A 20,109-nucleotide genomic window follows, 5' to 3' on the forward strand; every position below is an offset into this window, starting at 1 on the left:
GTGTCACCCCAGAAAAATAGCACTGGGTGCAAAGCATGAGAGAAGGCCGTGAAATGACAAAGAGAAACCTGAAGGGTAGGGCGTATCCAACAACCCTTGAAGACCCAATATTGCAGAAGACTGGCCCAGACCAGGCTGTAGCTTTAGGAATTGAATGATGTTATCACTACACTGTGACAACTAAGGAAAACCTAGTGGGACGACAGGGGACAACTGTGTATATCCCTGAATTTGTGCATTTGTGTGCATTGAAAGCAGTGGGGAATTTCATATTTGCATTTCAACTACCAAAATATTTTCTATGAGGCAATTGGAGCATAATAAACTAAGAGCATAAGAAGAACCTGTTGGACCAGGCTAATGGCTCATCTAGTCCATTATTCTGTCCTCATAGTGGCCAACCAGATGCCTGCAGGAAACCTGAAAGCAGGACCCGAGCACAAGAGCATTCTCCCCTCCTGTGGCTTCTAGCAACTGGTATTCAGAAGCACTACTACCTCCAAGCGACGGTGCTGCAGATGACACTCAAAATGCTGCAAATGACACCCACTGCACCATTTCACCTGCAAAACATCTCTTTAGTGGCTTTTTAGAGCTGCTTCCCCATGTTAACAATTTACACAAGGCAGGCACTGCACATAAGGTGGAGCAAGTCACCTGAGATACTGACTTCCCCTCCCCTGCCTGGTTAGAGCATTAAGTCCAACAAATGGACCATCCTGAATAGGTCCCCTGGTTCCAAGTGGTCCCCCCCCCCCAAGTAAACATGCTTAAGATTGTTCTGCACAGCTGATGACTACTGAGTTTTAGCTGCTCCCCGCTCCCAGTTTCCTTTCCCCTTGGTTGACTTCATAGCCATTAGTAGCTTACTCCCAATCTTGATAAGGCTAAAGGAAGATAAACTCAGAGAACAAAACCTGAGCTGGGCTGGAATTAAATGTCTGATGGCGGGGCGGGGGAGAACACCACTATCTAGCTAACCCACGGGCATTTGTGTTTTGCAAAGGCCGACCCCCAAATTTAACCTTCAAACTACAGGATTAACAGAACAACCTTGAGGGCCAAGCAGAACTATGAATACTAATGCTGACACAAATAGGCCAACAAGCTTGCTTCTACTTCATGTTTCCAAATCCTTCCTCAGATATGCCATGGTTTTTTTAGAGCAAGGGTGGCTAACCTGCTGGTACAGGAGCCTGATTACTCCTATCCCATAAAAAAAAATCTGCCCTCTCCAGCTCCTCTGATGATAGTGGCAGCAGGAAAAAAGTGTGGGAAACCCAGCTAAAGTAGACACAGTGGGTCACAACCAAGTAGCTCCTACTCAACATTGCATGGCTGACAATTGCAAAGACCACCAGGGGCACTGGTAGAGTTGTGTGTGTGTCCCAGACCGGGATCTCTTTCCCCTTCCCCTTTGAAACATAAAAATGTAACAACAACAACAACAACAACAACAACAACAACAACAACAACAAGTTGTTACCCTGCACATCTGGCTAGGTTTCCCCAGCCACTCTGGGCGGCTCCCAACCAAATATTAAAAGCACAATAAAACATCAAACATCAAAAACTTCCTTAAACAGGGATGCCTTCAGATGTCTTCTAAAAGTCAGATAGTTGTTTATTTCCTTGACATCGGATGGGAGGGTGTTCCACAGGGAGGGCACTACTACCAAGAAGGTCCTCTGCTTGGTTCCCTGTAACCTCACTTCTTGCAGGGAGGGAACAGCCAGAAGGCCTTTGGAGCTGGACCTCAGTGTCAGGGCTGAATGATGGGGGTGGAGGTGCTCCTTCAGGTATACTAGGTATACTAGGCCAAGGCCGTTTAGGGCTTTAAAGGTCAGCACCAACACTTCAAATTCTGCTTGGAAACATACTGGGAGCCACTGTTGGTCTTTCAGGACCAGTGTTATATGGTCTCAGTGGCTGCTCCCTGTCACCAGTCTACCTGCTGCATTCTGGGTTACCTTCAAAGGTAGTCCCATGTAGAACGGATTGCAGTAGTCCAAGCAGGAGATAACTAGGGCACGCACCACTCTGGCAAGACAGTCCACAGGCAGGTAGGGTCTCAGCCTGCGTACCAGATGGAGACATCTGCCCTGGACACATATGCATATATATTTGCCTATGCAAATTGCATACAAACCGATGCAGTGAGCCTGTGCTCCAGGTGTTTATAGAGGTTCAAAATACTTCTATTTGCCCACCTCTAAACTCTCTCTATGCTTCGAGGGAGCTGTGAGGCAGTTCATTAAATTAGGGTATGGATCAAGTTGTTAAGTCCCTTCGTGTTCCTTGTTCTCAGTTTTTTAATCACTCTGGACATACCCTTCTTTTGCCTCTGCACTCAATTCCTCTTAATTTCCTATGTTCAAATGAACGGATGGGTTGCCTGTTCAGGAAGCAAAGGGGTTGACAGGTGCAATACAGACCTGCAAGGGTAGGCAAACAGTTGCTGTTAATGCCATTACATTATTATCCCTACAAATTAATTTCAATGCAAAGGAAACACAATGCAAAATGTGAGGGGATGTAATTAATTATGGAAAATTAGCAAAATGAATGCAAGAACAACAGTGAATGCCAATCGTTTTCATTGCATTGATCTCTGTTCTGAACAGGAGACAAATAAGTCAACCTTGGCAATTTCCAATCCCCTTTCCATTTTTGTCAGAATTCTCCCACATTCCTAACTGCACAACAGCCCTCAATTCATTTTCAAGGCATTACCCTTCAGCTTGGCCACCCTTGTGGCAAATTGATCAGTTCCTCAGGCAATTGAACATTCCTTGCAAACAAGCACCTGCTCAGCCAATTAATACAAGAAGTTTAATAGCCACAAAAGCACTACAGTACTCTCCTCTAAATGGTTGGTATGCTTGGAGTGCTTTCATCTTCAAACAGGTTACAGTTTTCTTTTTTAAAGTGACTTGTGTTTGGGCAGCCTCCCGAATGATTTGGAAAATTAATGTAAAAAAGAAAATCCCAAGGAGAGAAAATTGGCAGATAGCCACGGTTTGCTAAAAGTGAATGCCTCAAAGTAGTAATGGTGGTGGAATAAAAATAGCAATCGATCCAAGACAGAGGTCATATTATCCTTCCACCCATACATGAATATTAAGCATCTTGAGGCTGAAATGTTCCTACACTGAGATTTTTTTTTTAACAGCATGAAGATCCTTACAAATGAGTCACATGAGATCACAGGCAGGCATCAAAATACAGGGAAGTCACATCTGAGGCTATATTGCCTCCCAAGCAACTGCTTTTGAACACAAGCAATAATTCCAGGGGTAGCCAATGTTGTGCCCTCCAGATGTTGCTGGACTACAACTCAGCTGGGGATGATAGGAACTGTAGTTCAGCACCATGTTGGCTACCCCTGCAATAACCCACAATCAATCTGTTGCAAACTGGTTTAGCACTTGCGAGTTTTCTTTCCAAGTTATACTTCCACTCATCAAAGTGACTCCCAGTGAGAATCAAAAAGGCTTTTGTTGGGATTGCACTGCTTAAAAAAAAAAAAAGGAAGGCTATTGGCCCTACATCTACTACCCCATTTTTCCTACATGAAATCTGTGAGCCTGACTTCCACAAAGAGCCCTAAGAAGAGAGAGAGCAAGAGGCCTTGAAGGAGCTGCCACAGGTACCTGGAGAGAACTGAGCAGGCACAGGGGCCACTTGTACACAACCTCTTCCACTCTGATGAGATGGCTTGTATTTCTATTTAAGTGATAGCGATAGCTGCATATATACGTGCAAAGCAACCTATGCAATTTCATGAAAAGTGTGTTCTGTTCTATTCTCCTTTTGGGGTTTGTGTGTGTGATGCATTAAGTGACGACCGTGTGTGTGTGTGTGTGAGAGAGAGAGAGAGAGAGAGAGAGAGAGACAGATGCAGGATTCAGCTAACACACACTAGCTCTTATTTAATCAGATCGCTTTGTTGCATATTTTAAGTATCAAAGCTTATATTTTAATGGGTTTGTTTTATTGGGTGTTTATAGTCACATGCTTGTGTGGTCTGTTTTCTATACTTGAAACCTGCTAACAAGCCTATATTGGCATCAGATGGCATATAATATAAATATATAAATCATTTTACTAACCAAATTCCTCATGACCAGTTAAATCTCTCTGGTGGTCTATCTCCACACTGTGGCAAAATAGCATTTGAGAGGTTGGGTGTGTCTCATTTTATCCTGGGATGGAATCTGCCTCCTAGCAACTCCCTTAATCCCAGCAGAAAATTTTAAGGAATCTGATCATTCCTTTCATTTGCCCACACAGTTATTAAATATAATTGGCTGTGACAACCCACATAATTTCTTTACTTCACAGCTCATGGCAGCTTAAATGTGTCTGCTGAGAAATCCCCTGATGCTTTTTGTGTTGGGAGAGATTAAAGAGTTAAAATGGACTGCCAGATCTACTATGCCACAGTAACCATGGTGATAGCACGGACATTATAATAATCTTTTCTACCTGGTCATTATAACAACTGTATAACAATATGCAAGAACTGAGACCTGGTTTGCTTATTTTCTTCTTTCCTTCTGCATTGTCTCTATTAAATTGCATGCTATTTTAAATTCATTTATGTACTTATTTTAAGATGTTTATACCACCCTTTGTAATATATATCCCTGGGCAGTTTACAATACAAATTAAAAATGGTAAATACAGTAAGACAAAAGCAAGTGTAAATGGAAAAAGCATTATAACATTTTTAAATGACTTGGTAAGCGACTGTGTAGAGAATAGCAAAGTATTTGCCTGGTGCCTTAAAGATAACAGAGAAGAAACCAGATGTGCATTTCTTTGAAGAGGGGCCTCCTTAGCTAGGCACCACAGGTGAAAAAGCCTGATCCTGCTTCCACCATCCACCTTATATCTGATGGCAAGGGTACCTAGAGAAGGACCTCAGTAGAAAATTGTAGCATGTGGGCATGTTGAAACGAGGGTAGGTACCTGGAGCCACAAGCTTTAATTTGCTCAGTACATTGGCAGAACATTAGTATGTAAGTGCAGTAAGTTAATAAACCAATCAAGCAATCAATCAATCAATCAATCAATCAGTGTGTCAGTTTCCTAGCCATTCCTACACAGAAGTAACATTAGCAGTCAAAACAGAGTCAGTCCAGGACATTTGGCTGCCGGGGGCAAAGGATAAGATGCCCTCCCCATTTTGCATAGAGAAGTCAGCTCTATGGGGACTTCACTCTTTCTTTAGCACCAGCAATGGGACAGCATCCTCCATTGCACCCAAAGGCAGCAAGCTAGTTTAAGGGACACAGAGCAGATTGGGTGGCCTGCTTCATGCCCCTCAACATGTGTCACCTGAAAGGGCTCTCTCACTCTGCCTAATGGTAAGGCCAGCCCGGAGCCCAAGGAAATGGAATATACTAACAGATATAACAAACTGGCATTTCAAATGAGTATCCCAAGGCAGCCCCATGCATTGCAGTAATCTAACTTTGAGGCTGCCAGAGCATGTGGACAAGCTATCTAAACTCCATCAAGAGTTGCAGCTGGAAATCAACAGGCAAAATAGTGCTTTATACTACAGAGGTAGCTTGGACCTCTCAAGGTAAGCCCTAAGAGTCTTTCGGTGAGAACATCACAGGCTGCGTTTGTCACAGAGAACCTCCTACAAATGCAACCTCCCAGGTAAAAGTGCAATAACTGTTTGCCCAGAACATAAGACACTGGATCTGATCTGGAGCATCACACTGAACGATGGAAGAAAATTACTATTCCGTGTGCAACATACCTCCCAGTCCAGAACTGAGGCCTGCCACTGAGCAATCTTGTCAATGTTTTCCAGTCTCCTTTTCCTCTCGTTTATCTGCTGAGTCACATTCCGCATAACGGCAAGAGCTGCAGCCACATACCTGTAATCACTATGCAGAAGAAGGGGGGGAGGGAGAGAGAAACCAGCCTGAGAAATGCAAATGGAAATTTTAATAAGATACTCACTGGTAAGCTGCCTTAGACCAGGCCGGGGCATTGGTTCATCATAGAATCCGAGAGTTGGAAAGGACCCCATAAGTCTACTCTGCCAGGCAGTGACCCTCTAGGGTCTTAGGAAGGGGTCATCTCCATCATCTCCTACCCAATTCTTTCAACTGCATTGAAACTGGGACCTCCTGTATGCAAAATATGTGCTATTACAAAGAGCCATGGACTCTTCCCCCATCCACTTTAGGCTGCCTTCGCTTGCTCATTCCATACAGGCAGTTACTCCCTGGCTCCAAGCAGAATTTTCTACCCAGCTGTGGTCTCATTATTCATTAGAATATCAAATCCAGAGCTCCATGGCTGGAGCCAGCAGAGAATACACAGTGCGTAAGTGGCCTTGCAGCCCCTGAAGACAGAAGAACGGAGGCCAGTCAGTTCAACTGCGCTGTAAGAGGTTTTTTGTGGCCACAGAGTGATTCAAGGAGTGCCATATGGCATCCTTCTCTGCCCTTTTAGCCCAGGCAGTGTTGGCTCTCACTGTTGATGGCCTGTGAGCTCTCTATGCAAATCAGAGGGGGATTTTTCTGCTTTCTGGATGTGTGTGTGTGTGTGTGTGTGTGTGTGTGTGTGTGTGCATGCACATGTGCGTCATGACACAGAAAGAAAATAGCCTCCTGCCAGGGCCAGCAAGGACAATGAGCAGTCTTTTGAAAAAGTGATGTTGGAATCAATGCTATTGATTTCTGCCTTATGCTTTACTTTCCATTCCAAGAAACCTTAATGTTCATCACAATTGGAGAGCCAGACAGGGCCAGCTGCCATCTCAGTGTCATCATAAATTTATGATTAACTCGGGACTTACTATTGACTGCTGACTAATGAGAAAAATGAAGAAGCCTGCTGAGCATATTTGCGTCCTGGTTGAGGCTGCACAGCTGCGCTGACTGGAGACAACAGGAGGTGTAGTGCAAAATATCTGGAGGGCACCAGGTTGGTGAAGGGGCTCTGCAGAGTCAGTTTCCTTGTTGAGCAAGAGGACTGGAGGTGTACAGCTGTGGTTCTGAAGTATAGCCCTTTCCCCACTAGGGATGAGCATATAAGTATATTCCCAGTTCATTTTGGATGTCTTCGTTCATAAATCCACCCTGTCCCATTTCTGCTTCAATTTGCAAATTGGCTTTTACACCACACAAAGCTTCACATTGTTTAGTGTGCGTGTGTGTTTTACAAAATTACGTATTTTATATGTGCCATGAGTTCCATGGGAATGTCATGGAGCAGATGGCCAAATCCTGAGGAGGAATGGGGAGAATTTTCAGAGATATGCAAAACCCAATGAATAGCTGGATCTGCACATTGATGCAAGAGGCATAGATCAGGTTGGTTTGTATCAAAGTCAGTCTGAATTCTTCAAGCACCTTTATCTCTGAGCCCCACATCACTTGACACCACATGGTAGCATTTCCATCAGAATCTAAAATGAGGGTACTGGCAGAATTAATCTGTCAATTTTTGTTTTCTCTCTTATTTTTCCAAGTTCAGTTCTTATCCAGAAGAGGGTTTTTAAAAAAAGTCATGATGAAAATTCATCAGTATTTTAGTGTGAATTTCTCCTTATATGCATAGTTTTGTAAACAAAATATAGGCATATCCCCCTGATATGTGTGATACATGCATATTTGCACACATTTCTTGACTGGAGAATAGCACGGCAAAATTCGGAAAAGTGCAGCTTTTGAAAGGCAACCATGTATCTGTTTTCATTTGTTTTGGAACGGGTGAATATTAGGGAGTTTGTCTTTAAATTCAAACGGAACCCATTTTCTCTTCTATCCTCACTAGCAGCATCCTCAGTGCATCTTGACACCTGCCCTGTGCAGAATGTTCCCATGTATTCAGCTTTAAAATGAGTTGCTCATTTTAGCACAGAGTTTACTCTGGCCTCCTACAAGCACCTGGTGTGTTCCCACGCGTCATTATGTCAGATAAAAAGTACGCCAGTTCCTGCTATTTATTTATGGTTTTGTTGCAGCCACCCATGCTGCTTTTGCATGTGGAAGAATGTGCTTGTTCAGTGGAGCCGAGGAGATGTGTAAGATGGCAACTGGACAGACACAGTCAGGCTCAGATCCCTGTGGCTGGAGAGGCTGCAGGTTGCAGAGGAGAAAAGCAAAACTAGAGGCTGAGGCCAATGGCAGAAGCCAGGGCCAAATGTTTGATGGATGTGAAGTACAACTAAGCAGAAAAGAGACTGGCAGGCTGAAGGCAAAAACCAACAGGAGGAAGTTGCAGGTGGCATCTGGCTGGGCAGAAAAGCATCCTAGTGGCTTCACTCAGTGATAGACAGCCCAAGCTGAGGCCACATGGACACCATACATTTAAAGCACACAGGATTCCCTCAAAGAATCCTGGGAACTGCCCACCGTTGTTGTAGCTCTGTGAGCAGCAAACTCTACTTCCCATGATTCTTTGGGGGAAGTCATGTGCTTTAAATGGCATGAATCCAGCTTGAGAGTGTGGTAGGCTTTGTAGCTATACAGCAGGGGTGGCTAACACTCTCCGAGTGTTGTGGAACATCAGCTCCCATTATCCCTACACAGCTAGTGTCAAGACAAACGCCCTCAGTCTTTGTGTGCCACTATGTGGGCAAATGCCTCTGTGCCACATGCTCACAGATCCGCTGATCAGCCAAATCAGTTGGTACCAAATTGTGTATACCTATAGTATGCAGCAGGGAACCTCAGAGTCAAGAGCCAAATATGTCCCTCCAGGCCTCTCTATCCGGCCCTCAGTACAGTCGTACCTTGGATCCCGAACGCTTTGGTATTTGAACGTTTTGGCTCCCGAAAGCCGCAAACACAGAAGTGAGTGTTCCAGTTTGCAAATGATCTTTGGAACCCAAATGTCCAGTGCAGTTTCTGCAGCTTCCGAATGTTTTGGAAGTCGAACAGACTTCGGGAACAGATTCTGTTTGACTTCCAAGGTACCACTGTATTGTACCCAAGCTGCACCCCTCCCCAGCCTCCCTTACACTCTCCTAGCTGGAATGTGTCCTTGAACCTGATGGTGCTTCTTGCTTTTGCAGATGGGGGATAGATGGTGGTGCATAGAAAACAGTCCAGTGAACAAATGTATAATTTACATCCATTGCTCCACCCACTGCTGCCTCTAGCCCTGACCACCACTGGCATGTGGCCCCTGGAAGTCATTCCCAAAAGGGAATGTGGCCCTTGGGTTCAGATTCCCCACCCCTGCCTTGTGTGCTGCTGCCCTTGTTCTGCCTCACTGGCTGACATTGGTGGAGGGTTGGGGAAGGAAACGGAGCATGATGACATCACTTTTGGTATTTTTAGCTGTCAGCAGGAGAGAGAGCCAAAGGGGAGGCGATCCTGGGCTGCTGATCTCAATGGCAGCGACGGATGCTCAACGTCTAATTCCAGCCTAATTCACTCATTTTATTAGAGGTGTCATCATGACCGAGGTCCCCTCCCCACCTCCCCTCCATTCATTAATAAAATGAACATTTAGAAAGAGAGCCTGCAGCTTCAGCTGAACCAGCAAAAACACACAGATGAAAACCATCAGAGGAGAGGGAGGGAAGGCATTTGGCCAGGCCTTATACCTTAATGCCATGAAATTGCTCCTTGGCTTTAGGTGGACAGGCATCGAGTTGTTCGCAATGCTTAAGCAGGGAACATGGATGAGGCTCTCTGCCAGCCCATCCTATGCTAATTAGCTAATTAATTCAATTAGCTAATTGAAATAAATGGCATTAAAAGTCTTGTTTGCCTAGATGGACACCAGAAAGGACCGTCTGGTATGGTCCTTGTTCTACAAACCCTTCATTATGGGAGACACAGAGATGTCCCTGAGGTTATTTAAACAGCTACCTGATGCTGTTGGTTCAGATCAGGGACGGGGAACCTGTCTGGCCAGGTGGGCTGGATCGTCGTCTGTCCCCACCCCTTATGTTTCTCATATGCAGACTATGAGTGCAGTTGCTTATTCTAGTCAAAATAGCAGCATCCATGCACGATCATGCAGTATAAGGAAGCTTTGGAGGATCCCAAAGTTTGCAGGAATAATAGTAATATAATGACAACAGCAACTCCCATCTTCCCTGATCAGTGGCCATCCTGGGGCTAATGGGTGTTATAGCAGTTGTACTATCTTCCTCAAAAGCTTAGGGCAAATCAAATTAACTATTTCTAAAATCATTTAAACTCCTTTGGGAGGACTTCCAAAAGATGCTCAGCCTAAGGAACTTGTCAAATCTCTGAAGTTCCATGGGTGATGGGCAGGCAGGGGCTGAGAGCAACTCCTGTTGCCCTCCTTCTACCAGATCCCTATTTTAAAGAATCCAAACCCAAACACCAGTGTACCTGTGGTCCTGTGCAGTGTACTTCAGCAGCTCTGCCAGCTGCAGTGGGTATTTGCAGATCTTCTGCACAGGTGTCAGAAGGAAACCATCAATGGCAATGTCAATCATCTGCTGCAAGAGGCGGCATGCTTCAAAGAAGTGCTGGTATCTGCCATCTTTCATTAGTTTGGATAGCTCCATGCACGCATCCAAGTGATTGTTGCAGTACTCTGAGTAGATCCAGAAGCCATCTTGCTGCAAGGGGTGGGAGCAGGAAAGTGGGGGGGGGGAGGGGAGGAAACAAAGAAGTGTATGAGAAACATCACAAACCATCAGCTACTCACCTAGAGATGGACCAATCAGTTTATTTTCAGTCTATCTCAGTTTTGCATGCATTCATTCACAAGTCCATTCTGTCTTGCTGCTGCATCAATCCACAAAAACATTGCATTTAAAAAAAAATACATTTCTATTTGCAGAGAGCTATTATTAATTTATTGGACATATTATCCATATAGATATTCATATTTGCAATTTCATAAAAACACCAATGTGATTTATAACAATTGTATCTATACTATGGGCAAACTAAGGCCAAGGGGCTGGATATGGCCCAATCGCCTTCTCAATCCAGCCCGCAGACGGTCCAGGAATCAGCGTGTTTTTACATGAGTAGAACGTGTGCTTTTATTTAAAATGCATCTCTGGGTTATTTGTGGGGCATAGGAATTCATTCATTTTTTCCCCTTCTAAATATAGTCCGGCACCCCTACAAGGTCTGAGGGATAGTAGACCGGCCCCCTGCTGAAAAGGTTTGCTGACCCCTGATCTATACATTGTAAGAGGTATTTTACATATTAGTCATTTAATGCAAGATATGTGACTTTTGAAAACATGCAGGGTAAAAATGGCACAGCATGAAGCCAAAACAATAGGGGGTGGGGTGGGCAGGGATGTGTGAAAAATGCCCTGGGGAAAAGGTGTTTTAACACTTTCAAGCCTAGCACTGCTCCTCTGGTCTGCTTTGAGGCTCCTCTGAATCTGATTTGATGCAAAGGAGAGGGATGGGAAACCTGTGGTCCTCCAGATGTTACTAGACTACAACTCTCTTACCATCGGCCACCCTGGTAGGAGCTGATGGAACATTCAGAGCAGCTTACATGATATCCTTATCTGGGCACAAGTGCTGAAATTCCTGAGTATGCCATTCCTGAAATTCCATCATCCTTACTACACAAGCTCTAAATTCTGGCTTATTTGTATTTGTATTCTATTTTCCTTCAACAAGGTCAAGGTGGCGTGCATGTTTCTGTTAGGATATTTCCGTTGCACCTTAAAAGGGAGCAGTCACAGAGTCTGTGTATTTCCTGTTGCACAGGATGTTTCTGTTGTGTCTTTGCTTTCGTTTCTTCTTCGTGCCTGAACGCTGAAGCAGGCGGTCATGTTTTTCTTTGTTCTGACCAACGCTGAATAAACTGTAAATATGCTCTCCTGCTGTGCATCTCTCGCTGTGTGAATTCTGCTGACAGAGTGTGCACCAGCCTAAGAATGTGGAATACTGTTTCTGAGGCTTCGTGTCGCTAATTGCTGATACTGTGTGTCTACGGGAGATCGATGGATCGTCCGGCAGCCGGCTTGGGGGCTCAGATGGACTTTATCTCCCTGGCAGTATCCCAACAGTTTCTTCTCCTGCCTGTTTTATCCTCACAAAATTCACGTAAGGTAGATTAGCCTAAGAGACAGTGACAAGCCCAAGGCCATTCATCATCATCAAACCTTTATTGCATTAGCATACAGCCATAGCAGGATAAGACAGAAATGCTAGAGAGAAGCAACCTAACAAAATTCAAAACAATATTACTGGCATTGTGACATTTAAATTACCCTAAAACAATAATGTAAAAATTTAGTTGCCAGCGCCGGGAATCTAAAATGCAGATGTATATAAAACATATAATGGCCCCAAAATAGGCTCGGCACATTAGGTTAAAAAGGTAATACAAAGAATTAAAACAGATCCAGGTCTGGGACACACTACCCAGTCAGTGTAGCCCTGAGTTTCAAAGCCTGCACTATAAAGATTGCCACCCCACGTGAAATTTGGGGATTTGCGTCCACAAGAAGCGATTTCAAACAGTCTTCCTTAGATGTGATGGTGGGCGGGATCAAGAGGAGGAGCTTAGTTCTTATTAGCTCATAAATAGGGCAGTAGAAAAAGAAGTGTATGAAGTCCTCTACTTCATTCATTGGGCATGGACATAGACGCTGAGTAATGGGGGTCTTAAAGTAAATCCCCTGCAAGAAGGACCCAAGGCCATTAAGTGGGCTTCGTAGCTGAGTGGGGATTTGAACTTTGGCCTCCAATATTCAATGCCAGGGCTAATTTTTGTAAAACCTTCTTGACCTAGGAGAATGTATACTATACTTCACAGATTTCTCCCTCCTCTGTGGAAAATGGGCAGAGCTGTCAGTTTTGGCTTCTTCTAGTTGTTTTTACAACCTAAATGTGAGTTCTCCATATTTCTGCACCAGTTTGTGATTTCCTTTTCAAAAGCCCTCTTGAAAATTCATCAGCAGTTCTCAAATTTTTGCAAGTAATTTTCCCTGATGCATTTTTGAATGATATTGCATCCTAAGAAATGCATCCTTATGCACAGTTAGCCCTAATCTTTGTGCAAACTTAGCCTTAGCATTTTTGTACACACCTTTTAGCTGGAGAATTGCATTACAATATTCAATGAATTTTGGAAGGATAGTCATGTTGCTGTTTGCGTGTGAATTAGGTATGCAGTAAAATGCTAAACCAAACCAAATTTCTCCTCCATCCCCCTCCCCTCAGCTTCCTTTTTTACGTGGTTCTGCCAACAAGGTTTCCTTACCCTCTTCTATTGGAAACCGACAGCTGAAGTTAAACTTTCTGACCTTTGTGGCAAGAGCTCTGCTTGGAGCAAAGCCATCACATCCACAGATGGATTTTGACAGTTTCCAGTTCTGCTTATTTCCTCTGCATGTTTTATAGCATGGACCTCTGCGATCTATTTTGTTTTGCGTGTGTGCTTTTTTACTAAAATTTTGATGTCTATCAACTGGAGCCAAGTGCAAATGGTAGTTCAGGTGGTTGAGCACGCCGTAAAAATTAAGGAACAGGGTGCCTCTGAGCACATGCTTCGAGTATAAACGTGATCAGTATCAGAACCAAGTTCACAAACCCTTTCATACAAAAACTCACTCCTAGTTTTCCCTCGATTATCTTTTCCAGCCACCTAATATGACGACAGCAGAGAGAGAAATGTTTTGGGCTGTTGTTTTTGTTAGAAAACTGGCAATCAGAGACCTACTAGTATATCCTAATCTACCTTCTGCTCACCCCTGCTCAGAAGCCTGCTTGCCAATAATAGCCTGAGCTTGAAAAGCAGAGAAAAGTGCTGCTATTACAACCTCATCCCTTTTTAAACAACAACAACAATGAAACTGCAGGAATGGGGAATCTATGGCACTCAGAGAGAAGCTGCTGTGAATGGTTTTAATTGTGCCCTGTTGTAATTTCATTAGCATTTACAGTGTGGTTCTCTAATAGTATCTGAAGTGTTGCCGGTGTGAAATATAGCCCAGCCAAGCCATAACTGAAAGTAATATATTTATGCATAAAAGGTTCTAGCATCCTAGATAGCTGCATCCGCTTACATAAGTGCCAAGATAGTGCTTTATTTCCCCCTCAAGGAAAAGCTCAAAAAGCAAGGCTGCATGATTTTCTTGACATTTCCTGACGTATTTACAACACTGGCCATTTCGTCAGCTCCCATAACAGTGGAGCTTATGTAACAAGGGAGGACGGGCTTGGTGGGATCTCTGAGAGTGAAGGCTGTCAGTTTAAGCATCCTACTCATTGTATATGTTTATGTACCAACTGGGAAAAGTCAGTGTGGTACAGTAAGTGTTGAACTAAGATCATCAAACCAAAAAAGGGGGGGGGGGGAAAGAAAGATTTTAATCTCTTCTCAGCTGTGAGGTTCCCTGAGTCACTTTGGGACATTCATTATCTCTCAAGATCACCTATCTCACAGGATGGTTGTGAGGATGAAATATGGGAATCCGCTTTTGTGGACTACAATTTAGTTCATCAAATGCTTGGAGCATTATCCTGAATTACAGATATATATTATATGCACATGGCTGGGAGAAAAGGAGACTTATGAACAGTGGGGCCAGAGGGGAATTAAGTGGAGAAAGTCCAGAAAGTAATACCTGCATTATTAACAGTGGTCATTCACACAATTTGGTGATATAACACACACACATTGATAAGCTAACTAACGCGTGTAGTGTGATTTTAAAAATGAAATGAAAACCTTTGTCCCAACTCAAGCCACATATGGAATAATTTAATTACTTGATTAATTATAACTCAGCCATTTCAAATTACACTCCCCTTTGTTCAAAAATGGTCATTGCAAGTTGTTGTTGTTGTTGTTAATTACATTTATATGCCACCCTTCATCTGAGAATCGCAGGGCAGTTTACATTATTAAAAAATAAAAATTCTTAACATAGGAACAAACCAAAACAATACCCCTCCTCACATGTTTAAAGGCTATAGATTGTTTAATTAGTGGAGCCTAAAATATGTAATGAAGGCACGGGGCGAGCATTCTGCAAATGGGGAGTCACTGCAGAAAAGGCCTGTTCTATTGATGCTGTCCTCCAGACCTCTTGGGGAAGGGGCACACGTAGAAGGGCCTCCGTTTATGATTGCAGGGTCTGGATTAATTCATATGGAGAAAGGTGGTCCTTCAGTTACAGAATGTTCTGCAATACTGAAAAGTTCCTCTACTGGTTTTTGAACTCTGTTATTTCTGATGTCAGATTTACATCCATTTAATTTGTTGTAGAGATTCACCTAATGGGGATGCAAATTGTTCATTCCCTGCTCATCAAATGATTAGCCTGATGCGTGGGAAGGGGAAGATTTGTATCTCCATACTAGGCTGGGTGAAGAAATTTAAACCTCTCCAACCAGCCAGCACTGTATTTACCTCCCTCATATGTAATTTTTTCTTCCCACTCACAAAAGCCCCCTGATTTTGGCAGTAGCAAAAAGAAAAAGATGGGGGGTAGGTGGGGGGAAATACGATGGAATCGCAGCCCCTTGCCAGTGGTTATCAACTCATCATGTAGAGACTGGTCTGAGACATACACACTGTATATTATATTATTATTATTATTATTATTATTATTATTATTATTATTATTATTATTATTATTATTTCAATTTATATACTGCCCTGTGTGGTACATCCCAGTGTGGTGTACAACATTAAGAACACATTTTTCAGAGCACAATAATAAAAAGCAGAATAATGGACAGCATAATAATAAAATAATCATAGTAACTGCCTCCCACACCCCCAGACCTTTAACATGCCATAGATTATTTAATGGCCAAAGACCTGGGTAAAGAAGAATGTTTTTGCCTAGCACCTAAAGACATGTAATAATGACGCCAGGCAAGCCTCTCTGGGGACAGCATTCCACCACCAAAAAGGCTATTCTTGTACCTCTCTATTCTGTACCTCTCAGGGAATGGGGACATAGAAAAGGGCCTCAGATGACAACCACAGTGTCTGGGTCAGTTCATATGCAGAAAGGCGGTCCTTAAGATATTGAGGTCCTGAGCTGTGGAATGCTTTAGAGGTCAACACCAGCACTTTGAATAGGCCCTAGAAACTAACTGGCAGCCAATGCAGTTGGGCCAGGATTGGCTTTATAGGCCAAAATCATCTTGTTCTGATGAGCGATTTGGTTTTTTGGTTTTTGCACTAGCTGAAGTTTCCAAACTGTTTTCAGAGGCAGCCCCATGTATAACGCCATTGCAACAATCCAGACTAGAGGTTTCCAGAGTGTAGGCCACAGGAGTTAGGCTATCCCTGTCCAGATAGGGGTGTAGCTGTGCCACCAGCAGAAACTAACAGAAGGCAGTCTGTGTCACCAAGGCCACCTGGGCCTCAAGCAACAGTAATGGATCCAGGAGCACCCCCAAGTTAAGGACCTGATCCTTAAGAGGGAGGGTAGCCCCTTCAAGACCATCCATCTGGTCTACAAAATCCCCCTCTAACAGTGCCTCTGTCTTATCTGGATTGAGCTTCAGCTTATTGGCTGAAACCCCGATTGAAATGGATCTAGGAAATCAGTCTCCTTCATGAGCCCCTGGATCTCGTCAGCAATCACCAGCTCAAGAACCTTGCCCAGAAAAAGGAGGTTGGCAACTGGCTGGTAATTAATGAAGTTCCCAGAATCCAGGGATGGTTTCTGAAGAAGCAGTCTTATCATTGCCTCCTTAAAACTCATTTTTCCACGCAGGGAAAAAACAGTAATTGTGATGGGGGTGGGGGTGGATTTCTTCACCTGAAGCAGGCTCCCAGTTCTACGCAATTGCAATTTCTATGCAATTATTCCATTTGAAGAGTAATTAGTAAAATCTGTGTAATACGTCAGGGATAGAAGTGAGTGTGCGAGAGAACTCTTTTTAACCATTCTTAGCTTGTTGAGATGAGCTAAGTCGGGGATGGAAGGTGAATCATCAGCAGGTGATTAAATCCAAACCCAGGGTGAGCGGGCATTTCCCAGCCATAGTGGGCATTCAGCGATGCATTGGGAAGGAGCCCAAGGGGGGAAAGGGGGTTTGCAGCATCCTGATGGTAGTCAGAGGTTCCAGTGGGCGGAAATGCAGGATTATGGGGCAAAAAGTAGAAGGTATGACAGCAAGCTTGTCAAACCAGCCCATTTCTTTAGGCAATTGTAAGATAATGGTCTTAACCAGCCACCATGATTAGCATAAACCACAGAAGTTCTGTGATATTATCTCCTGTTTAATTGCTGCACAGTTTTTAATGGGATTGTTTCATTGTAGATTTGAGTGGTGGACTTCAGAGTTTCAGAGGAGTTTATGCATGACTAACTCTAGATACAGGGCTAACTTAGATCTAGTCATTTCAGTGGGTCTACTCTGAGTAGGATTTAGTTGAGCAGAAAACAATTAACAATAATAACTGATGTAAACAAATGAAGAGTGTCTGATAGAATATCACTACGGAACAGGCTGCACTTATATAGGATTGCTGCAACTCGAAAACCTTTCTGAGCTGCATTCAGAAGCACTTAAAATCAGAATAAAGCAGGGAGAGTGAAAGCTAGTTGTGTACTGACGATTTATATTTAGAAAACCAAGAATGGATCAACTTAGACACAGCTTGAGCCTGATCACATGATTTAAAAGAAAAGAGGCTGTTTGGAGTAAGGATGTGCATGTGGGATGAGGGAGGGGGAGCCTAATTATCCTAAATTATGTTATCAGGCATAACAGTTCAAAATGAACTTCGCCAGCTGCAGTTTGTGGAACAGGAGGAGGCTCGCTACATGGTGCCTTACTGTTTATGGGGAGGTATTTAGTGCATGCATGTCTTTGAGAGTCAAGAGGCACCTGTTCTCTTTCTCCGATATTTACCTGCTGGTAGTTAAAGGGAAAGGCGTAAAAATTCAAAGAATAGCAATGCTAAAGCATGGACAGGCATTCAAATAAAAATGTTAACAAGGCAACCTCATGCCAAAAAACCCTCCAAAGGCAAGTCAAAGACTAAATTGAACAGCAACAGGCACCAGATAAGGATCCCTCTCCTTACACCCTTGTCTATGTTAAAATTGCTTTTGTAGTTGCTAATGTGCAAAGGCAGGGGTGGTGCTCTCTCCTAGGTCACGTTTCCTAGAATGCCTCACTCTGAGAATAGACCCCCCTTCCTGAGAGTTGAGAAAGCAGTAGCTTTCCTTTAAAAACCAATTTCAGATAAGCAAGGGGTAGGAGGGCAGAAGATAAGGAGAGCAACCCTCAGCCACCTTGTGTTTTATTTGGTCTGCTAATAAAAATCGTGGGTTTTTTAAAAAAAGCTCAACAACTTTGGGGTCATGCTCAACAACTTTCCAGGTATCCTGGTTTTTACATTTTGAAATATGGCAACCCAAGTTTTATGTAAAGGAAGGTGGTGATGAGTGGTTGGGAGGGCCACAGAAGGCACCTGGCAGTGCCACTACCTCACAACACACCCTTATGTAGCTTTTGCCTGCAGGTTGCAGAGTCAGATATCAGGTAGCAGTGCAAAAAGTTCAACTCCTAACTCCTCCTGCTCCTATCCTGACTACCTGTGCTACGTGTGGCTCCCATATAGCAAGCTCTGGCTGTTGCTGTTTCCAGTACAGTTTTATGAGCATCAAATTAAGCAAACTATTTGCGGCATCTTCTTATTGCTGACATCCCACACAATCTTTCAAAGCACACATGTTGCTATTGATCTGAATTCCATCATTGGTTTCGAAGCCCCAAAGTGTGGGCATAGGTGTGTTTGTTGTGGCGGGAAACATATGACTTATGAATCATTTTATTAATTTGAATGTTTTAGTCATTGCTAGTTCACCTTCTGTGTTAATTATCTGTAAAACATTTATTTAAAAATAGTTGCATCCCTCCTTTCTATTGTAAAAGAAGAGAGGCAGTAACAGCCATGGTCAATAAACACAACCCTAGAAGAAAGGGTCAGCTCAAAGCAATTCATCATTTGAGCAAAACAAGCACTTGCTGGAAAGAAACATTTTTAAGCAGATGGCACAAGGCCAGCAGAGATGGGTCATGCAAGCCTCCCTAGACAGGGACTTCAAGAATCTGGGTATGTCCACAGAGAACGGTCTCTCCCACGGATTATTATGATTAAATTTCTTAGTGGCTTTTTTTCTTTTTCTTTTTAACAAAGGTAGTTCAAAGTTACTTACAACAATAGCACATACATTAAAACCATCATAAAACAACATGGAAAAATCTAAAACTCATTCATATTCATAAAACTCAGTCATTTTCAAAAGGAAGATCCTACTCTCTGAAGGAGGCCACAGATAATTAAAAGCCAATGACCTGTCAGAAAAGAAATGTTTCTGCCTGGTGCCTAAAGATAAGTAGTGATGACCCCAGGTGAGCCTTCCTGGGGAGAGCATTACACAAGTGGGAGTCACCTGGGAAGAGAGCCATTGTACTGTTGCTACCCCCACAAACCTACCTGGAGGGGGCACATAGAGAACAGCCTTATATTATGTTTGCAGGGTCCGGGTCAGTTCATATGTGAAGAGGTATTATCTATCAATACTATGAGTAATTAAGAGTATATTGTGGGAACTGTAATTTAATATGTTAATGTTTGTTGTTAATCTATTCTTTAATAAATAGAAGTTACCATTAAGAACATAAGAAGAGTCTGTGAGAGAGGAAACTTGGCAGCAACAATACTGGAGAAGGAAAACTCCAAGAATGTTGTCCGTCTGCAGGAGGAAGGAATGGGTAACTCCTCAACGCAACCTCTATGATGAGTTGGGGCTTTATGTTCAAGAACAGATACTCCTGTCCTCTGATATAAGAGGTGGCAAAGAACACTCTTATGGGTTGTGGTCTTATGCAGAATCGCACAGGGGCCTTAAACAAGTGTACTTTGTTAAATAAATAAATAAATAAATAAATAAATAAGATGAGTTACTTCTCCCTCTCAAGCTATTTCCCCTCAAAAGCACTTACATGCTCCAGAAAACACGGCCCAATTTCACTGAGATGGGGGTCCTCATTGTTGTACTGCTTCTCTAAGTCCCTGACAAAGCCCATCTGAAACCGATAGATGTCTTCGATGTTGCCAAATATTATCTTCAACTGTTCATCACTGAACATGTCTCTTCTCTTCCGACATTGCTTCAGGTAACCC

At 43.2% G+C, this 20,109-nt stretch overlaps 1 protein-coding gene across 11 annotated transcripts in view; it reads right to left on the minus strand.

Annotated features, from left to right (window-relative positions):
- Nucleotides 1–20,109, minus strand: part of ARHGEF9 (Cdc42 guanine nucleotide exchange factor 9) — a 278,066-nt gene that overhangs the window by 27,791 nt on the left and 230,166 nt on the right. For all 11 annotated transcript variants that reach the window (XM_053374041.1, XM_053374042.1, XM_053374044.1 and 8 more), the window contains 3 exons: nucleotides 19,929–20,108; nucleotides 10,347–10,579; nucleotides 5,777–5,906 (listed from right to left, as the gene is read on the minus strand). In XM_053374041.1, the coding sequence (XP_053230016.1) occupies nucleotides 5,777–5,906; nucleotides 10,347–10,579; nucleotides 19,929–20,108 (543 nt within the window). The remainder of the gene's footprint in view (nucleotides 1–5,776; nucleotides 5,907–10,346; nucleotides 10,580–19,928; nucleotide 20,109) is intronic.

Source organism: Podarcis raffonei, chromosome Z (genome assembly GCF_027172205.1).
Source record: "Podarcis raffonei isolate rPodRaf1 chromosome Z, rPodRaf1.pri, whole genome shotgun sequence".
NCBI lineage: Eukaryota > Metazoa > Chordata > Lepidosauria > Squamata > Lacertidae > Podarcis > Podarcis raffonei.